The sequence below is a fragment of the Elephantulus edwardii genome, unplaced genomic scaffold (assembly GCF_000299155.1).
Source record: "Elephantulus edwardii isolate Elephantulus edwardi_28Jun2011 unplaced genomic scaffold, EleEdw1.0 scaffold00093, whole genome shotgun sequence".
Lineage (NCBI taxonomy): Eukaryota > Metazoa > Chordata > Mammalia > Macroscelidea > Macroscelididae > Elephantulus > Elephantulus edwardii.
Window position 1 is genome coordinate 1,552,737 of NW_006399843.1, and position 16,334 is coordinate 1,569,070.

Consider the following 16,334-nt stretch of genomic DNA (forward strand, 5'->3'; position numbering starts at 1 on the left):
AGTGTTGTAGACACACCTCTAGGCATTCCGGGATGCCATTTTCAATGCTAAATGATTTAAGTCTTAAGAGCCATCCTAACTTCACAGGATCAGAGCAAGTCTGATTAGTATTTATTCTTCAAGAGGACATCAAGTGCTACAGATTCCTGACACCATCCCATAGTCCTTTTCACCTCCTTCCTGCTGAAAGTAATTCATTTCATTTATCAATGTCCCCAGCTGGAAAGAAATCCGTTGTCAGACGATGCATGCATGGGATGATGAGTGCGTGGCTGGTGTTCCCTCTCTTCTTTGTTGCCTGCATTGGTGTGGTTTCCATCCATCATTAAGACGCTCTTCCCAGTTCTGACACATATGGGCTCACCACAAGTCAGAAACAACGTGATGACAATCCGTAAAAGGGGACTTTGCCACCGATGGAAAACAGACATTTATATCCCGTTAAAGATGTTGCACATACAAAAAAGACTTGCTCCTATTTTCAACTTTTTGGCCTCTTTCTTTTCCCTCTGTCTCCCCAACATTTCTTGCTCCCCGAAAGTCAGAGCACTTTTTGTATGCTTCTTCTCTTTTAATTCAATTTGTGGTTCTTTTTGGACAAAGCATCATTTAGTTTTTCTTAAGGTTCGTCAGATCCTGTTTGGTCCCAACACCTGGTCTGAAAACAACTCTGGTTTATTGTTCTTGGGCTACTTGCTCTTCCCAGAAAGTGGCCCTAATGAAACTATTACTAAAAAAAGAAGGCAGCATGCTGATGTTTCAGTTTTCGGTATCATTGGTATTTCTTTCATATGTTAAGTGTCAGTCTCTGCAGCTACATCATACATATCACAGTCCACTATAGCTGATTAAGATGAGCAAGTACAAATGGACCACAATCTTCACTGGCCTTGCTGCCATCACACCTTACAAGGTTGTAGGGAGGTCATGTTCAAGCTCCAAGTTTGGCCATAAACTGGCCAATATAACCAGAAGCCTTACTTCCACCATGAGTTATAAGACTCGAAATTTGTGTCTTGCTATAAAAAAAAAAAAAAGCTAGACCCAGTGGTCATGGAAATTGAAGTCTAGAGTTGGCAAACAGATCTCTGGACTCAGAGGTGGTAGAGTAAAAGAGATGGTAAAATAACAATGTTGTCGTTAGGTGAAACAGACTAATATCTGACCCTACAGCAGGTTTTCTCCCTGTAAATTGTACAGGAGGAGATTGCCCATCTTTCTCCTTCAGAGCAGCTGGTGGATTAGAACCACCAGCCTTTGAGTTGGTAACACGACTCCTTCCTCACTAGCCACCAGACCTCTCTAACATAATAATAGTAATTGACAGTTATGGGTCTGAAGGGGAAAGGTCCATGAAAGAAAGGAAGACTCTGAGCCAGATGGATTGACAGTGACTGCTGCAGTGGACATGCCAGAGATTGTGAGGATGGCACAGGATAGGACAGGGTCAGATCTGTTTTTCATAGGGTCTCTATGAGTCTTACTCACCTTGATGACACCTAACAGCAACAACAACAGCTACTTAAAGTTCACTTAATGGCAAGAACATTACTAAGTACCCACCATAGCCCCATGAAGAATATATACCCCTTGTTTATATAAAAAAAGCGACATGCCATCATCACCCAGAGAAAAAGTAGCTCCTGTTGAACTGACCCTGATTCACTACCACCCCATGCATGTCAGCACAGATGTGGGCTCTTCAGGGTTTTCAGAAGTGGATCAGCACTTCTAGACAGACTTGAACTTCCAACCTTTCGGTTAGCAGCTGAGCAGATTAACTATTTGCACCACCCAAGGATTTCATCCCACAAAACAATAAGAAAGAAATCTAGGATTCAAAATTCAGATCTCTATGCCCTGGAGGCTCAGACTTTACCGGAGGTTGGGATCCTATAAATGTTTGAATCCTTATAGACCAAAAATGATGTGGAAGTTTCTAGGAAAAAACACCAAGAGATCTAGAAGGATCCCCTGAAGATCTTGCTAAACTGTAGTTTCTGAGTCAGTGTCTCTGGGATGGAAATACAAATTCCTAGCAGGAGTTTGACTGAGAATAAACCAGTTACAATTCTCTGACTGAAACACACACACACACACACACACACACACACACTAAGAGACAGACAGACAGACAACCTGAATGGAGGAAGTGCGAGTCTGAACAGTCTGAGTCTGCTTCCAGCATGAGCTGCCACAAAAGAGATCATGAATATTGACATGACCCAGAGAACAGATGCATTGCTTCATTTGGGGAAGATTCCAGAACCTTCTCCTCTCCTCTTCCAGAGATGGTATCACAACAAATAAAGATCTTTTTTTCTAGCAAAGACATAAATGACACACATCAAAAATTTGTTTTCAAGGCATGAGTGGCCATCTGCCAGACAGTTGTAATTGGTTCTCGATATAAACATGGATGGCCTGTGCTTTCATCCCACTCCTAACCCTGTGAACGATACCAAATAACACGTGGGAAACTTGAGCTTTTATCGGCCTCCTAAGGGGTAGGTGTGTCAGAGACAGCGAGGCTGGCTCAGGGTAGAGCAGAGTTCAGAGCTGTTATGAATAGTCACTATGAGTCGCAAGTGAATTGGTGGCACATAACAACAATAACAGCCCCGTGAAGGGTACTGGAGAAGAGTCCTGAATGTCCCATGGGCTCCAAAAAAACCAAACAGGTATGTCTTAGAAAAAGTACAGCCAGGTGACAAAGCTTTGTCTCACATACTTATGACATGTTGTTACTTTGTTGTTATTATATGCTGTCGAGTTGGAACTGATCCATAGCTGACCCTCCAGAGGAGGTTTTCAGGGATAGTAAGTCACACAGGAGGAGAGGAGATTGCTCATCCTTCTTCCGTGGAGCAGCTGGTGGATTTGAATCATGTGCCTTTGGGTGAGAAGCAGCACTGCTTCTTACTATTAGGCCAGAGGCTATTCCTTGAGAGGGACATCATTGTTGGAAAGGCAGAAAAGCAGAAAAAGACAGGAAGACTCAATCACATCAACTGACACAGTGACTGTAGCAAAGAGCTGAAGTGTATCAGAGATGATGTGAATGACATGGGATAGGACAGGGTTCAGATCTGTTGTTCATAGGAGTAATAGTTGACTCGATAGCGCCTACCACCACCAACAACAACCCTGTCAAGTGGCCCTTGTGTAATGTGTAAGGTGGCAGTTTGATCTCCTCCCTTCAAGATTTTCAAGCTTGGAAGCTCGATGAAGAGTTACTAGGAGTCTGAACTGACCCGACAGCAATGGGTTTTGGTAAAGCCTGTGAGTGAGACAGGAGACAGAGTCATATCTGTGGAAAATAGTGCCCACGGCAATTAGCTGTAAATTTCTGAGTGATCTCTCACAGCTGGTGGTGGAAACTGTGATGATGAATAGAAACTGTTTATTAGTGCCCGCCCCCTCCAGTGGTACCCAGGATCTGTGCCATGCCCGCCATATGCTGGGGACAGGGCGGTCCAGCTTGTCAGTTTTCCAGTTCTGGCTCAGGTCTGTTTGGCTGGATGAGTGAGTTACTAACTTAGTCATCAAGTCTTAGTTTCTTCATCTTTGAAATGGAGCTTAGCATCCAACCTTCCTCATGGAATTTTTATGAGGATTAAAAGGTTAACAACCAGTTCAGAGCATGGCCAAGGTGGGCAATGCCACACCCAGCATCAGCTCTTCCTTCTATTAATAACAATTGCTATATTAATCTCCAAGCATTACATTATTCTGCCTTACAGATAAGACATTGAGTCTTGGTCACAGCAGTGGTTCATTGAGAGGAGGAATACCTCAATAGGGAGGTATCTGGTCGCCTTACTCTTCTTCTTCTTCTTCTTTGTTTGGAACACAGTGGGACCCTGAAGCAGGAGTTGTCATTGTTATGTGCTGTCGAGTCACCTGTGACTCAGAGTGATCCTGTATACAGCAGCTCTGAACCCTGTCCTGTCCTGAACCAGTCTCATTAATTCTGACACACCTACTCCCATTGTCCCAGGTATTGTATCAATCTATCTCATTTGAGGTCTTCCTCTCATGCACTGTCTCTCTACCCTTCCAAGCATGATGTCCTTCTCCAAGGACCGATCCCTCCTGGCCACATGCCCAAAGTATGTGAGATGGAGCTCCAAAATTCTAGCCTCCGAGAAGAAACTTGGCTTCACCCTCTCCAAGACAGACCAACTTGTTTTCTTGGCAGTCTATGGTATGTTCAAGACTCTTCTCTAGCACCATATTTCAAAGGCATCAATTCTTCTTCTGTCATCTTTATTCCTTGTCCACCTCCCTGATGCATAGCAAGTAATTGTAAAGACCATGGCCTGGATTAGGTGCATCTTAGTCTCTAGACTGATAATATTGCTTTTCAGTAGACTAGAGAGGTGCTTGCTGAAACTGAAGAGGACCTGAAATGCTTGATGCAGGTCAAAGACTGTAGTCTTCAATATGGATTGAAGCTCAACATCAAGAAAACAAAGATTCCATTACTGGGCCAATTGACAGCACCATGATAGATGGAGAAGAGATTGAAATTGTTAACAATCTTGCTCGGCTCCATAATCAACACTCTTAGCACTCTCAGGAAATCAAAAGACGAACTGCATTGGGAGCAGCAGTAGTCACTATGAAACCAGGAAACAACCTTGAAGGCAAAAGCCACATGCCAATGACAGCTGACCATAAAGTCAGACGGGGCATTGATGGCGACATGGAGCTTCCAGAGAGCCTTGCACAGGCTGGTGATAATTGCCACTGAATCACTTCTGACTCCAGATGACCCATGTATACAGGGCAGAGCTTTACTCCACAGCCATTTCAAGGCTGTAACTTTATAGAAGCAGATGGTCAAGCTTGACTACTACAGAGGCACCCCTGGGTGAATTTTCCAACCACCCGTCTTCATGTTAACTGTTCGTGTACTTGACAATTTATGTCACCCAGGAAGCCTGCACAGCAGACTCGTCTTTCATGTGAGAGGCAATGCAGCCCTGGTTTACTGCCATCTCTGCTACTTCGGGTCTCCCTTCACTAGCAGTCAACACCAATCCAAACTGATTCACAAAACAGTTTTCCACTGAAAGATGCAAAATAAGTATCATGCATCCTATAACAGTTCTTAGCTCTATAAATAGGATTCATTCTATCTTTATCATAACAGTATACTCAAAGTTACATTCAACTAGTTGCTAAAATGTTGATATCACTCATGGCAGCCTCATGCGAGTCAGAATAGACCCTTGTCCCATAGGGTTTTCAGCGGGCTTCAAAAGTAGATCACCAGGCATGTTCTTCTGAACGGTGTGTAGGTAGGTTCACTGTCAACCTCTCTCAGGAGGGCACCCCGGTGGCGCCATGTGTTGCTAACCTGAAGACAGCACCTCTCTGGCGGCTCACATCCACGAGCGGCTCTTTAGGAGAGAGTTAGGCAATCACCTCTCGTGTCTTTTACAGCCTCTGAAAACCTGCTTGAGGGCCAGTTACAAGTTAATTCTGACTTGACAGCAATGAGTTTTGAGTTTGGGTTTCTAGAATCTTTCTTCAAAGGAGATCACCAGGCTGGTGCTTCAGAAGTGCCTCCAAGAGGATTCAAACTGCTAACCTTTGCATTAGTAGCTAAATTCTAGACATCTGAGATAGCTAAGAAATCCCAAAAGTAAAATTTAAAAAAAACAAAGACACATGGACCTGCCATATAGTTTCCAAAGCTATAGATCTTTACAGAGACCACATCTCCCTCCAGTCAAGTGGCTGATAGGTTTGAAGTGCTGAGCTTTCAGTTAGCAGCTAAGCACTCAACCACAATAACACTAGGGCTTTTTCAAAGTGTATTAAAACCAACTCAAAGGGAAATGACCACTGCTGCCATGTTGGTTCCAAGTCATAACAACCCTTCCTTAGGTTTCTCAGGCTGTAAATCTTTACAAGAGGACATTGCCTATGTTCTCCCATGAATCACATGGTAGGTTGGAACTGCCGACTTTCATTTAACAGCCTGATACATCAGGCACCACACCATTGATTTCAGCCTCCAAGGCAGTAAGTCTCCAACTTGACTGCAGATGAGAATTACCTGGGAGGCATTGGAGACTGTAATTCCCAGCCAGCTCACTGCTGTTGAGGTGGAACCGACTCATAGTCAATCCGTAGAGGCTGTAAACCACAAGGGAGGAGATTGTCCATCTTTTCCCCTTGGAGCAACTGGTGGAGCTGAACCATGTCCCTTTGGGTTGACAGCTTAACTCCTTGTCTACTAGGCCACCAGAGCTCCCTCCCAACTCCCAAGGCAGTCAAATCAGAATCTCTAGATTGGAACCCAGGCATCATTATTTCTTCAAACCTCTATCTCATTCCAACACATATACAAGGGTGAGAACTACCCAGGCTGCTCCTTGAAGACAAGGGTTTTAGAGATCCATCCGACATACTTTGGGGATGTTGTCAGGAGGGACTAGACCTTGAAAAGGGATGTCATGCTTGGGAGGGTGGAGGGACAGCTCAAGAGAGGAAGACCCTTGATGAGATGGAGAGACTTAGTGACTGGGGTAATGAAGGTATGTGTGTCAGAGACCATAAGGTTGGCTCAGGATAAAGCAGGGTTCAGAGCTGTTGTACATAGGGTTGCTATGAGTTGCAAATGACTCGACTCCACATAACAACAACAACAATAGCCACAACAACAAACAGATGAAGGAATCCATTCTACTAAACTAGGACCCGTGGAAGAAAATGTGAATTTATTTTGGCAACAACTCCTGAGAAGTTAGAACTGGCAAAGAAGTTCCACCCAATTCAATTTCCTTGTCCTTAGGCAAGAAGAACATGTCCTTATAGCTGGAATATTTTAAATTCATTATGGTTAGGTGACTCGCCTAAGGCCCCACAGATAGTCCACTAAAGATTGAAAAGTAGAATGCACGTCTCTTTTTACAAGAATGGTGAGTCCACAGCATCACAAAACCAGGACAAGAGGGTTTCCGAGAAGACCTCCCAGGCCTAGGCAAGCCCATTCTTGTCAGGCAGTTGTTCTGCAAATGTGAGAGGACTAGTGATGCTGAGGTGAAAATGATGTTAATGATCACAATCTGTTAGACAGCTCTGTGGGACAAAGTCCAAGTGAGAAATTGATGGGCATATTCATAATCTCTTTAGAAAGAAGTTGAGAAGGGATTTAAAAAAGACTAAATCTGATACTCTGTAATAATGACATTAAAAGCAAATCTTTACAAGATTGTATAGTGACTCAAATGTCCAGATATTTAATAAATATGTTGCTGGTGGTGTTTCTGTGACGTCAAGTTGCCTGCAACTCATAGCAACCCTGTGTACAGCAGCCCTGAAGCCCGCCCTGTTCTGAGCCAGTCTCACTGATACCAACACACCTATCCTCATTGCCTCAGTTACTGTATCAATCCACTTCATCTGGGATCTTCCTCTCCTGCACTGTCCCTCTACGCATCAGAGCATGATGTTCTACTCCAAGGATTGGCCCATCCTGGATATTGCCAAGATATGTGAGACAGAGCTTCAAAATCCTAGCCTCCAAAGAGAAATCTGTTTACACCATCTCCAAGATAGACCTATTTGTTTTCTTGGCAGTCCATGGTATGTTCAAGACTTTTCCAGCACCACAGCTCAAAGGCATGGATTCTTGTTCTGTCATCTTTATTCATTGTCCAGCTCTCTGATGCACAGCAAGTGTATACATATATATACATACTTACATACATATATCCTCTCTGATGCTTATACAAGTATAGACAACCTGATTCTTCCTTCTATTGTGTAACAGTATGCATTGGTGGGTTTCATTAGAACAGAGCATTCAAATCTTCTCAGTCAGTAGATGATTGAGTGTGGAAGGGACATTTTTCTTTAATTTTATTTTTCTTTAGTAAGTACAGGAAAAAGAAACTATACAACAACTTTGAGGGCTGTTTGTTCTCTTATCAATTAAACTCTTGTATACACAGATGAGGTCACCATGGATCGGAATCAGCAGGATGGTAACTGTTGCTTTCATTTGATTTTTCGTTTTGTTGTTGTTGTGTACCTTAGACTCGGAACCGACCCATAGGTGACCCTCTGGTAGGTTTTCAGAGATGGTTATTACACAGCTAATCACACTTCCGCAGAGCAGCTGATGGACTCAAACCTTGTACCTTCAAGATTGCAGTGCAACTTCCCTTGGTAAGTATATGCATGAAGAATCTTGATCGTGCAATGACGAAGCACACGGCTGCTAGCAAGGTTAGCAGTTTGAACTCACCAGTGATTTTATGGGACACAAGACCTGGGAACCTGCTCCCATGGTGACTACAGGCCAAGAAACCCAATGGGGCAGGTCTATACTGTCATATAGGGCTGCCAGGAGTCAGTTTCTACTCAATGGCACATGGCCATCACAGGCATTTCCATTTCTTTGGTATATGTTAACTGTGTCTCCTTTGTAGCCATTTCCTTAACAGTAAGAACCATAAACCCAGTGGACAAAACTGGAAAGAAGTAAAGGTTCTTGCTTGGTTCCTTACATAAGCAAAGGTAGTAACACAGAATTTAAACACAAAAAAATAGCCCAGAGACTGAAATTCTCTTTTCTTATAGAGTGTGTGTGTGTGTGTGTGTGTGTGTGTGTGTGTGTTTTAATGCAAGGGATGGAGTATCAAAATGTATATGCAACTTGCATATTTTCCATATCTAAATATTAACTTTGCTGCCCTAAAAAAGTTGGCTGTTTAGTGAAGGCCTAGAATAAATCCTGAGAGCAGAAATCTGTTAATAAGGATTTGAGCTCTGGTGGCCTAGTGGGGAAGGTGTTGCACTATCAACCCAAAGGCAGGCAATTCAAATCCACCAGTTACTCTGAAGGACAAAGATGGGCTATCTCCTCTCTTATGATTTACAGCTTTTGAAAGTCCACTGGATGGTGAGCTATGAGTCAATTCTGACTCAACAGCAATGAGGAGGAGGAGGCGGAGAGTAATTTCTAAGTCTAGTGGCCCTCTGTTTCATTTAAGCTGTCTGAAAGCAAAGACACAACCATGCTATAATAATTTGGCATTGGGCAAATCACTTACTCAACTAATTTCTAAAGTATTTTATAATGTATTGCTATGTGATGTATCTATGCATGCTTTATCTACCACTGGAGTTAACTGAGTACTTTAAGATACTGAGTAACCTATGGAAACAAATGCCTGAAGTGTTGGCAAACTGTAAAGGGACAGAGTCAATAGTTTTCCTTTTACCAGAAAATTCACCTCTGTTGCATCACCTTAACTCTGCTCTTTTACTGAAATATGTAAATGAATAGTGGTGGCCATGTTCCAATAAAAATTTACTTACAAAAACAGGCATGGGTGAGATTTAGCCCATGGGCTGTAATTTGCAGATTCTTTGAAAACCGTTTGCAAGATTCTATCATGGAAGACTATTTTGACTGGTATAATGAAAGTGTGGGAAAAGTTACGTAGGAGGGAAATGGCCGAAGCCTGATCATTGAAGACTAGTCCAAGGGAGATGTTATGAGAAGCAAGATGCTCACCACCTAATTGCACTTCACTTACATTTTCTACTTAGTTCTGATCAAACTCTTATGTGGTTGTTGTTTGGTGCCCTGGAGTCAATTACAACTCATATGAACAACAAACACATTTGAACCTACTCTATCCTGAGACATCTCCACAGTATTTTCCAAACTCAAGGTCATTGTTGCAATCATTGAGTCAGTCCTCTCATAGATGGTCTTCTCTTTCACTGGCCCTTCACTTCTCCTAGCATGATGTCTTTTTCCAAGGACTAGCCCCTTCTGACAGACACATGCTCACAGTGTGTTGAGATAAGCCTTGGGTGGTAGGCATTAAGGTCCCTCTTTTCCAGATTTTTAAGAATATAATAAATGCTTGATTGACTAAACTAGAGAGCCAGCTTTCAAACAGACAACTGTCTCACTCCAATGCCCAGGCTGTTTTTATGGTACCACTGCCTACTGACCTTCACCAGGGCTTCCTCTTTGGGGGTGGATGTTAGTGTTTCACATCCACACAGGGCCTGAAAGGACCAAGGTAGGGGGTGGGGTGGGGATATGCAGGTGGAGCAACTTCTTTATCTAATTGGTCAGTCAAGCAAGTCTTGCATGCATCCAACCTCGGGGCTGCCACCTACATGTGCCAGCAGTTCTGAGCTTTGTCACGCTAATCTCTGATCTTAACCAAAACCCAAGCTCACATCAACTCCACACATAGAGGTCATGGGCCAGGCAGAGAGGAGGCAACAGATTACAAAATGAATGTTTACTTAACCCTTTCCAGAGCTTCAGAGTACAGTCATTTCAGCTCATGCCTCGAGGGTGTTTTCTGAAAAAAGAAAGTGCTTCTTCAGCACTCTTGGTGTTTAATTTCAAGCCCTGCCCTTCCACCGGGTGATTCTAAGTGGGCTGACAAGGCTGCCCTGTTCTTACTGGTTTTCCCACAGAGTTTAGTCACCCAGCTGCCCTTGATGACACATTTGGGTCCCTGGTCAGAGAGGTGTCATGCCCTGAGGCCTTTTCTAATCTCTCTTTAGACTCCAAAGGACAATTACAGAGAATATTTACTTGCATTTATTTGAGAGTGTAGAAATAGTAACCTGATTTATTCCAAAGACATGTCCACAGCCCGTTATTCCATTATGATGAGCTCACAATTGTGGTCTTTCTGTTGGAGGGAGTTTGCTGTAGCTTCCTGACCTCATAGTGCGAGTAGGAAGCATACCTCAAGGCATGCTCATTGGGGAATATGGAGCTTCTGTCACGGTGATGGTCTATTTTGATCATGCTGGGAAAGGTGGAGGGTCAGAGAAAGAGAGGAAGACCCTCAACAAAAAGGACTGACACGGTGACTGTGACGCATCAGAGATGGCAGGGATGATGCAGGCTCAGCCAAAGTTCAGATCAACTGTTCACAGTGATGCCACGAGTCACAGCTGACCCGAAGACACCTGACAACAAAGTCTATTTTTGGCTGATCAATATAATGAACATAATTAATGTCACTGAAGCATACATGTAAAGACTACTGAAATATCAAATATTTTGTTAGATGTTTAGTTACCACAATTTCTCACTTGTTCATTGTCATGGAGTCAGAACTGACTCATCTCTGACCCTGCAGCTATTTCTGAAGCTGAAAATTGCATGAAAGAATCTTTCCAACTTATTCTTTCAACCTTCCAGGAGAGGGGTGGCTTTGGGATTAGCAGCACGACTCCCCACAGCCTACACTACCAGAGCTCCCCTTTATGACAATATTTCTTAAATAAAATAAGCCCATTATTGTAAAAATGGAGAGATAACTAATAAAACCTTTATGAGAGTCCAAGGAGGGGTAAGAATGAGTAGGGGAGAAACCATAGGGTCACACAGTTTGGTGAGTGGAGAGACAGGATAAAGGAAATGCGAAAGATTCAGCAGGGACCTGAAAAGATGGGGTGATGGTGGGTATAGACCAATGGTGATTAATTTTATAAAACAAAATGTGTGGGAATGATGGTATGACATATAATGTCAATGAAGGAAAGGGTGAAAATACACACACACACACACACACACACACACACACACAAACACTAAAATAATGCTGTCAAAAAAGAAAAGAAACTCCAGAACAGGGGGGAAAGTAGTCTATAGTGACAAAAAGTTGTTTATTGGTTAAGAAAGACTGAGGTTGGGTGGGAAGGGGCATAAGGGAGCATTCCTCTTTGATAGTATTATTTTATAGCTTGACTATGATATTTGACCACACTGATGTTTCTATTTGTCAAAGCTTAACAAGCTATATACTTAAAAGGAATGCATTTTATTGTACACAAATTATACTTTCATAAAGTTAATTTACAAAAGCTAACAAAACTTCTGTTAATCTTTGAGGAGAATTTCAAGCCATACAGTGTGTCACTATCAGAATGCAGCAGTTACGAACACAGGGAAGCAGGCCAAATCTAACGTTGTGAAAGCAGAACCAGAGCACGCAAGATCACGTCCATAGCCCTGCAGCCTGCTAAGGCTAACGCAACACAACAGATATTATTTTTACTCCTATTTTACATGTGTAGACAATTTTAAAAGTAGCCCTAGGTGACTACTAGCAAAAAGATTGGCGGTTTGAATCTACTCAAGGGGACCCAGGGAAACAGTCAGGCAAGCCAATTCTGAAAAGTCACAGCCCCAATGGAGCTGTTCTTTTACCCTGCACTACACAATATCACTGTAAGTCAGAATATACTCCACAATGACTGGCAACACAGAGATTTAAAAAAAAAAATACAAGGGCTTGCTAAGATTTACTCAGCTCCTTAGCTGAAGCAAGACTTCTTCCAAAGGTTCACATGAGACCTGGATGAATGACATGTGAGTACATAGGGAGGTGCCACAGCTCCAGAAAACATGACATGACATATAACATGACAGCTGCTGGGCCTGCCTGGACTGAACTCCCCAGGTGGTACAAACAATTAACACACTTGAGAGTTAACCATAAGGTGGGTGCTATTGTAATGTGCCATCGCATAGGAACCAACTCGTAGCTGATCCTCTGGCAGGTTTTCAGAGGCTATAAATCACACAAAGGAGAAGATTGCTCATCTTTCTCCCTCGGGACTGCTGGTGGATTAAAAGTATTTGCCTTTGGGTTGGCAGCACAACTCCTTAGCCACTAAGCCACCAGAGACCCCTGAATGAAGGGTGAGAGGTTCAAATTCATGAGAGCCCTATGGTCGCTTATGTTCTACTTGGATACACCTAGTATGTGTTAGAGTTGGTTCTACAGCAACTGGTCCACCTCTCCTGTACATAAAACAAAGCCCAAAACACTGCCATCTAGTCTATAATAAAGACACCCTTGGTTGTCTGGAGCTGTAAATATTAACAAGAGCAGACTGTTTCATCTTTCTCCTATGGATTTGCAGGTGGATTAGAACCACTGACTTTTAAGTTAGCAGCACAGTATGTGATACATTCTCTTCAGACCTTAAAGAAACCAATGGACTAATCTTAAATAATAAATAAAGATGCAAACAAATACTCTCTAGTTCATCTAGAATCTCTTAGATTATGTTCTCTGAAATAGGGCGTGCATGACTGAAAATAGTATCTTAAAGTATTAAGTGCATTTAAAATGAAGATAATGCTAACTCCTGGTAGTGTTTCTTTATTGAGAAAGTACAGAGCTGAGCCTCACTGAGGATAATTCTTATGAGCACATTGAGGTGAGTTTTTAACCTCAGGAAAGAAATCTTGCTGATTCCTCCCCCCCCCCCCGGACGAATCAAAGTATTAATAACCTGTGTTTGTTCCTACATAATGGAAGAGAAAGTTTCCAATTATTCCATCAAACTCCAGGAATAAAAGTCAAAGTTCAAGATTAGTGCACTGTCCCATTCCATGGGGACAAACAAGGCCATCACAGAACAGGGGCAAGAATGACAAAAGGCAAGATGGTGGCGCAAACCAAGATATGCCTCACAAAACCAAGTTTCCACATTGTCCCGTGTATTTGCAGAAAGGAAAAACAAACAAACAAAAAACCGACACTCATGCTCCAGGCAGAAAGCTAATTACTTCCACCAGGAGCAGGCCCACAGCACTAAAAAACAGGCTGCAGAGTGGTTGTTTATAAAAATAAAGTCACTGGTGTGAGGAACTCCATGACTTTCCCCTCGCAGCCCCAACCCAGTATCACCGTTGGCTTTTTGTGAATCATAGGCTGCCCTTTCTTCATCACAGTGATTCACACAGAGGCAGATATGCAATGAGCTGTCCCACCTTGGAACACAGTTCGTTCCCCTCCCAGCTTGGAAAATGAGCATCACTTTTGACAGGTTAGTTTCTCCACAGGCTCCATCTCACCCACCTCACCCTCCTCGCCCCTGGCTTGACACCCACAACCCTCGCTGAACTCCCATGGCCACCACCATCTGTTGAGTTTCCAGCCACCAGATGAACTCCCTGGCCTCCCCGGAGCTTGCTTGGCTCTGAGCAGCCGCGGCCACCCCACTTACGTTTTTGCCAGAGCATGGTCTGTGACAGGATGTTGCCTTTTCTCTTTGAAGCAGACAGCTTGGCTTCTTTAATGTGAGGCCTGGGTGTGCTTTCCTCTAGTGTAGCCACTGCTCTCTCAGAGGATGTTTCCTCGGCTTTTTAAAAGCCCGAGTTCCCGCTGTGTGGGGGGACAGCGTCATCACATCCTCCCACCGCAGGCACGGGCGCTCTTGCTCTTCTGTGACACGGCCTGTCACCCCACTGTGTGCCCTCAGCGCCCGCTGGCTGCAGACCCCTTCATGCGAGGAGCCAGTCAGCTGGGTTTGGTCAACAACACGCTATAGAAGGCCACGGGTGTTTGGATGTGGCCACAAGATGTGGTGTAAGACACATGGTGAGAAAGTGTGCTTCAGGGTGAACTGGCCAAGTACATATGTTTCCCTCTTTTGCCTCCTCACACCATGATGAACACAAGACGACCCCCTGAAAACGGTGGGTTTTCTGTGGTGGCTGTTCAGAGACTTCCACACCCCCAGGGTGTAGCAGGGTTCAGCTCGCCATGGGCTCCTGCTCGACGGACGGGAAATGAGATTCCCAGGGGTCACTGCTTCTCAACACAGGAGGAAGCACCTGTAGACTCTTCACGCCTCACTGAACAACCTCCTTATCCTCTTAAGACTGTATTGCTTTTTTATTTCATTTTGAAACATAATAGCCCCCACACACCACCAGCAGCAGCCACGATCAAAATGACCAAGCTTGACTATTCTTAAATATGGGGACCCGGAGCCTGCTGGTTGGTGAGCCAGAGAATGGGGCCAATTCCCTCAGAGAAGAAAGGAGAGAGCGCCTTGCATTTTTAACCCGAGCTGTTGACCCAAGGGAGGCATGCAAGCCTGACAAGGAGCGGTTAACGTGAAACTTGCCAAAATCACCATAATGAACTCATCACTTAGCAGCATGTGGGGTGTAAGGCCGCAGAGCCCCTTCCCAGATTGAAACCTTCCGCCGCTGTGTATTTGAAGGCCTGCAGGCTTCGGTAGTACAATTGGTTTGTAGTGGAGACCACCTAAGGCAGGTCTGCAGTCTGCTGCGCTGCTCTCCACCCTGCCTCAGAGCGATCTTGTACAACCTAGATTGGATCACGCCTTTTCCTCCAAAAAGCATTTCTCCCCTTGGCCTGCAGAGCTGGAGGTAGAGAAGTCCCTCATAATTTTGCTTTAGCCTACCTTCTTCACCTCATTTCCCACATAACCGTCTAATGTTGTTGTTGTTGTGTACCATAGAGTCAGAACCCGCCCATAGCGGACCCTTCCGTGGGTTTTCAGAGGCAGTTAATCACGTGGGAGGAGGCTGCCCGTCAGTCTCCTGTGGACAAGCTGGTGGCCTCGAACCACGTGTTTTTGGCATTGCAGTGCGGCTTCTTGCCACTAGCTCCCCGCACCCAGCTCCCTGCCCCTGTAATTGAGATCCCACATATCCTATAAGCACTTCTTCACATCCATGCACTTCCCTGCGTTTCATCTTGTCTTCTCTCGCTGGTGTCTTCTCCGTCTCTTTATCTGAACACTGCCTCTTTATTGTTTTCAAATGGAATCGTTTTGGTAAAATTAAAATTTCTGACCCACCAAGCCCAGGGCACAAAAAACTAGTCCATCAGTCCCAGAGCTTTCATCTGTTCACTATTTTTAGGTAAGTTTCTACATGACTGTGTAGGTTCTTCAAGGCTGGTTTCAGCTTTGTTCCCCAAGAGCCTCATATAGGGCCTGGAGCCTACCTGATCTTCAATAAAAACTGATTTGATGAAGTATTGGATTTTTGTCTCTACTGAGTTATTTATTTGAGAACAGGCACTAAGGAGAAATACAACCCCTTAATATGTCAATGAGTCCTTCTAACTGAAGCAGGTCTATTAGAAGCTGTTGTGAGACCTCACCTCCAGGCTTCTAAACTTCAGGACATGGAGCACCCAGTGCTGTAGGTGGCTGACAGCACCATGGACTGGCAGGTAGCAGGGTCACAGCCAGGCCTTGGAAGGCTATGGAGAAGCTTCCCCTGGAAAAAGTGGTACATCCACCAGGCCTGGCTCAGTCATAGGAGATGTGGGTTCCCAGAAAGGATTGCTATTCAACTGACTTCATGCCCTTAAATAAGTCATGTGAGCCTCTGAGTCTCAGTTTCTTTGTTTATAAAATGAAGAAACAGTTCTCTGAATGTCTGACAGGGTTCGAAGGAAGACGAGTAGTCTACCTACTTATCTCACCTTGCTCTGTATTCTCTCCAAGTTCCAGAAAGTTAAAAACTTTTTCTTAACCATTGTTCT

At 44.0% G+C, this 16,334-nt stretch overlaps 1 protein-coding gene across 1 annotated transcript in view; it reads right to left on the reverse strand.

Moving 5' to 3' along the window:
* Nucleotides 1–14,138, reverse strand: part of POU2AF1 (POU class 2 associating factor 1) — a 31,965-nt gene extending 17,827 nt beyond the window's left edge. The window contains exon 1 of the mRNA XM_006890765.1: nucleotides 14,032–14,138. Within this exon, the coding sequence (XP_006890827.1) occupies nucleotides 14,032–14,047 (16 nt within the window). The 5' untranslated portion in view covers nucleotides 14,048–14,138. The remainder of the gene's footprint in view (nucleotides 1–14,031) is intronic.
* Nucleotides 14,139–16,334: the final 2,196 nt, after the last annotated feature.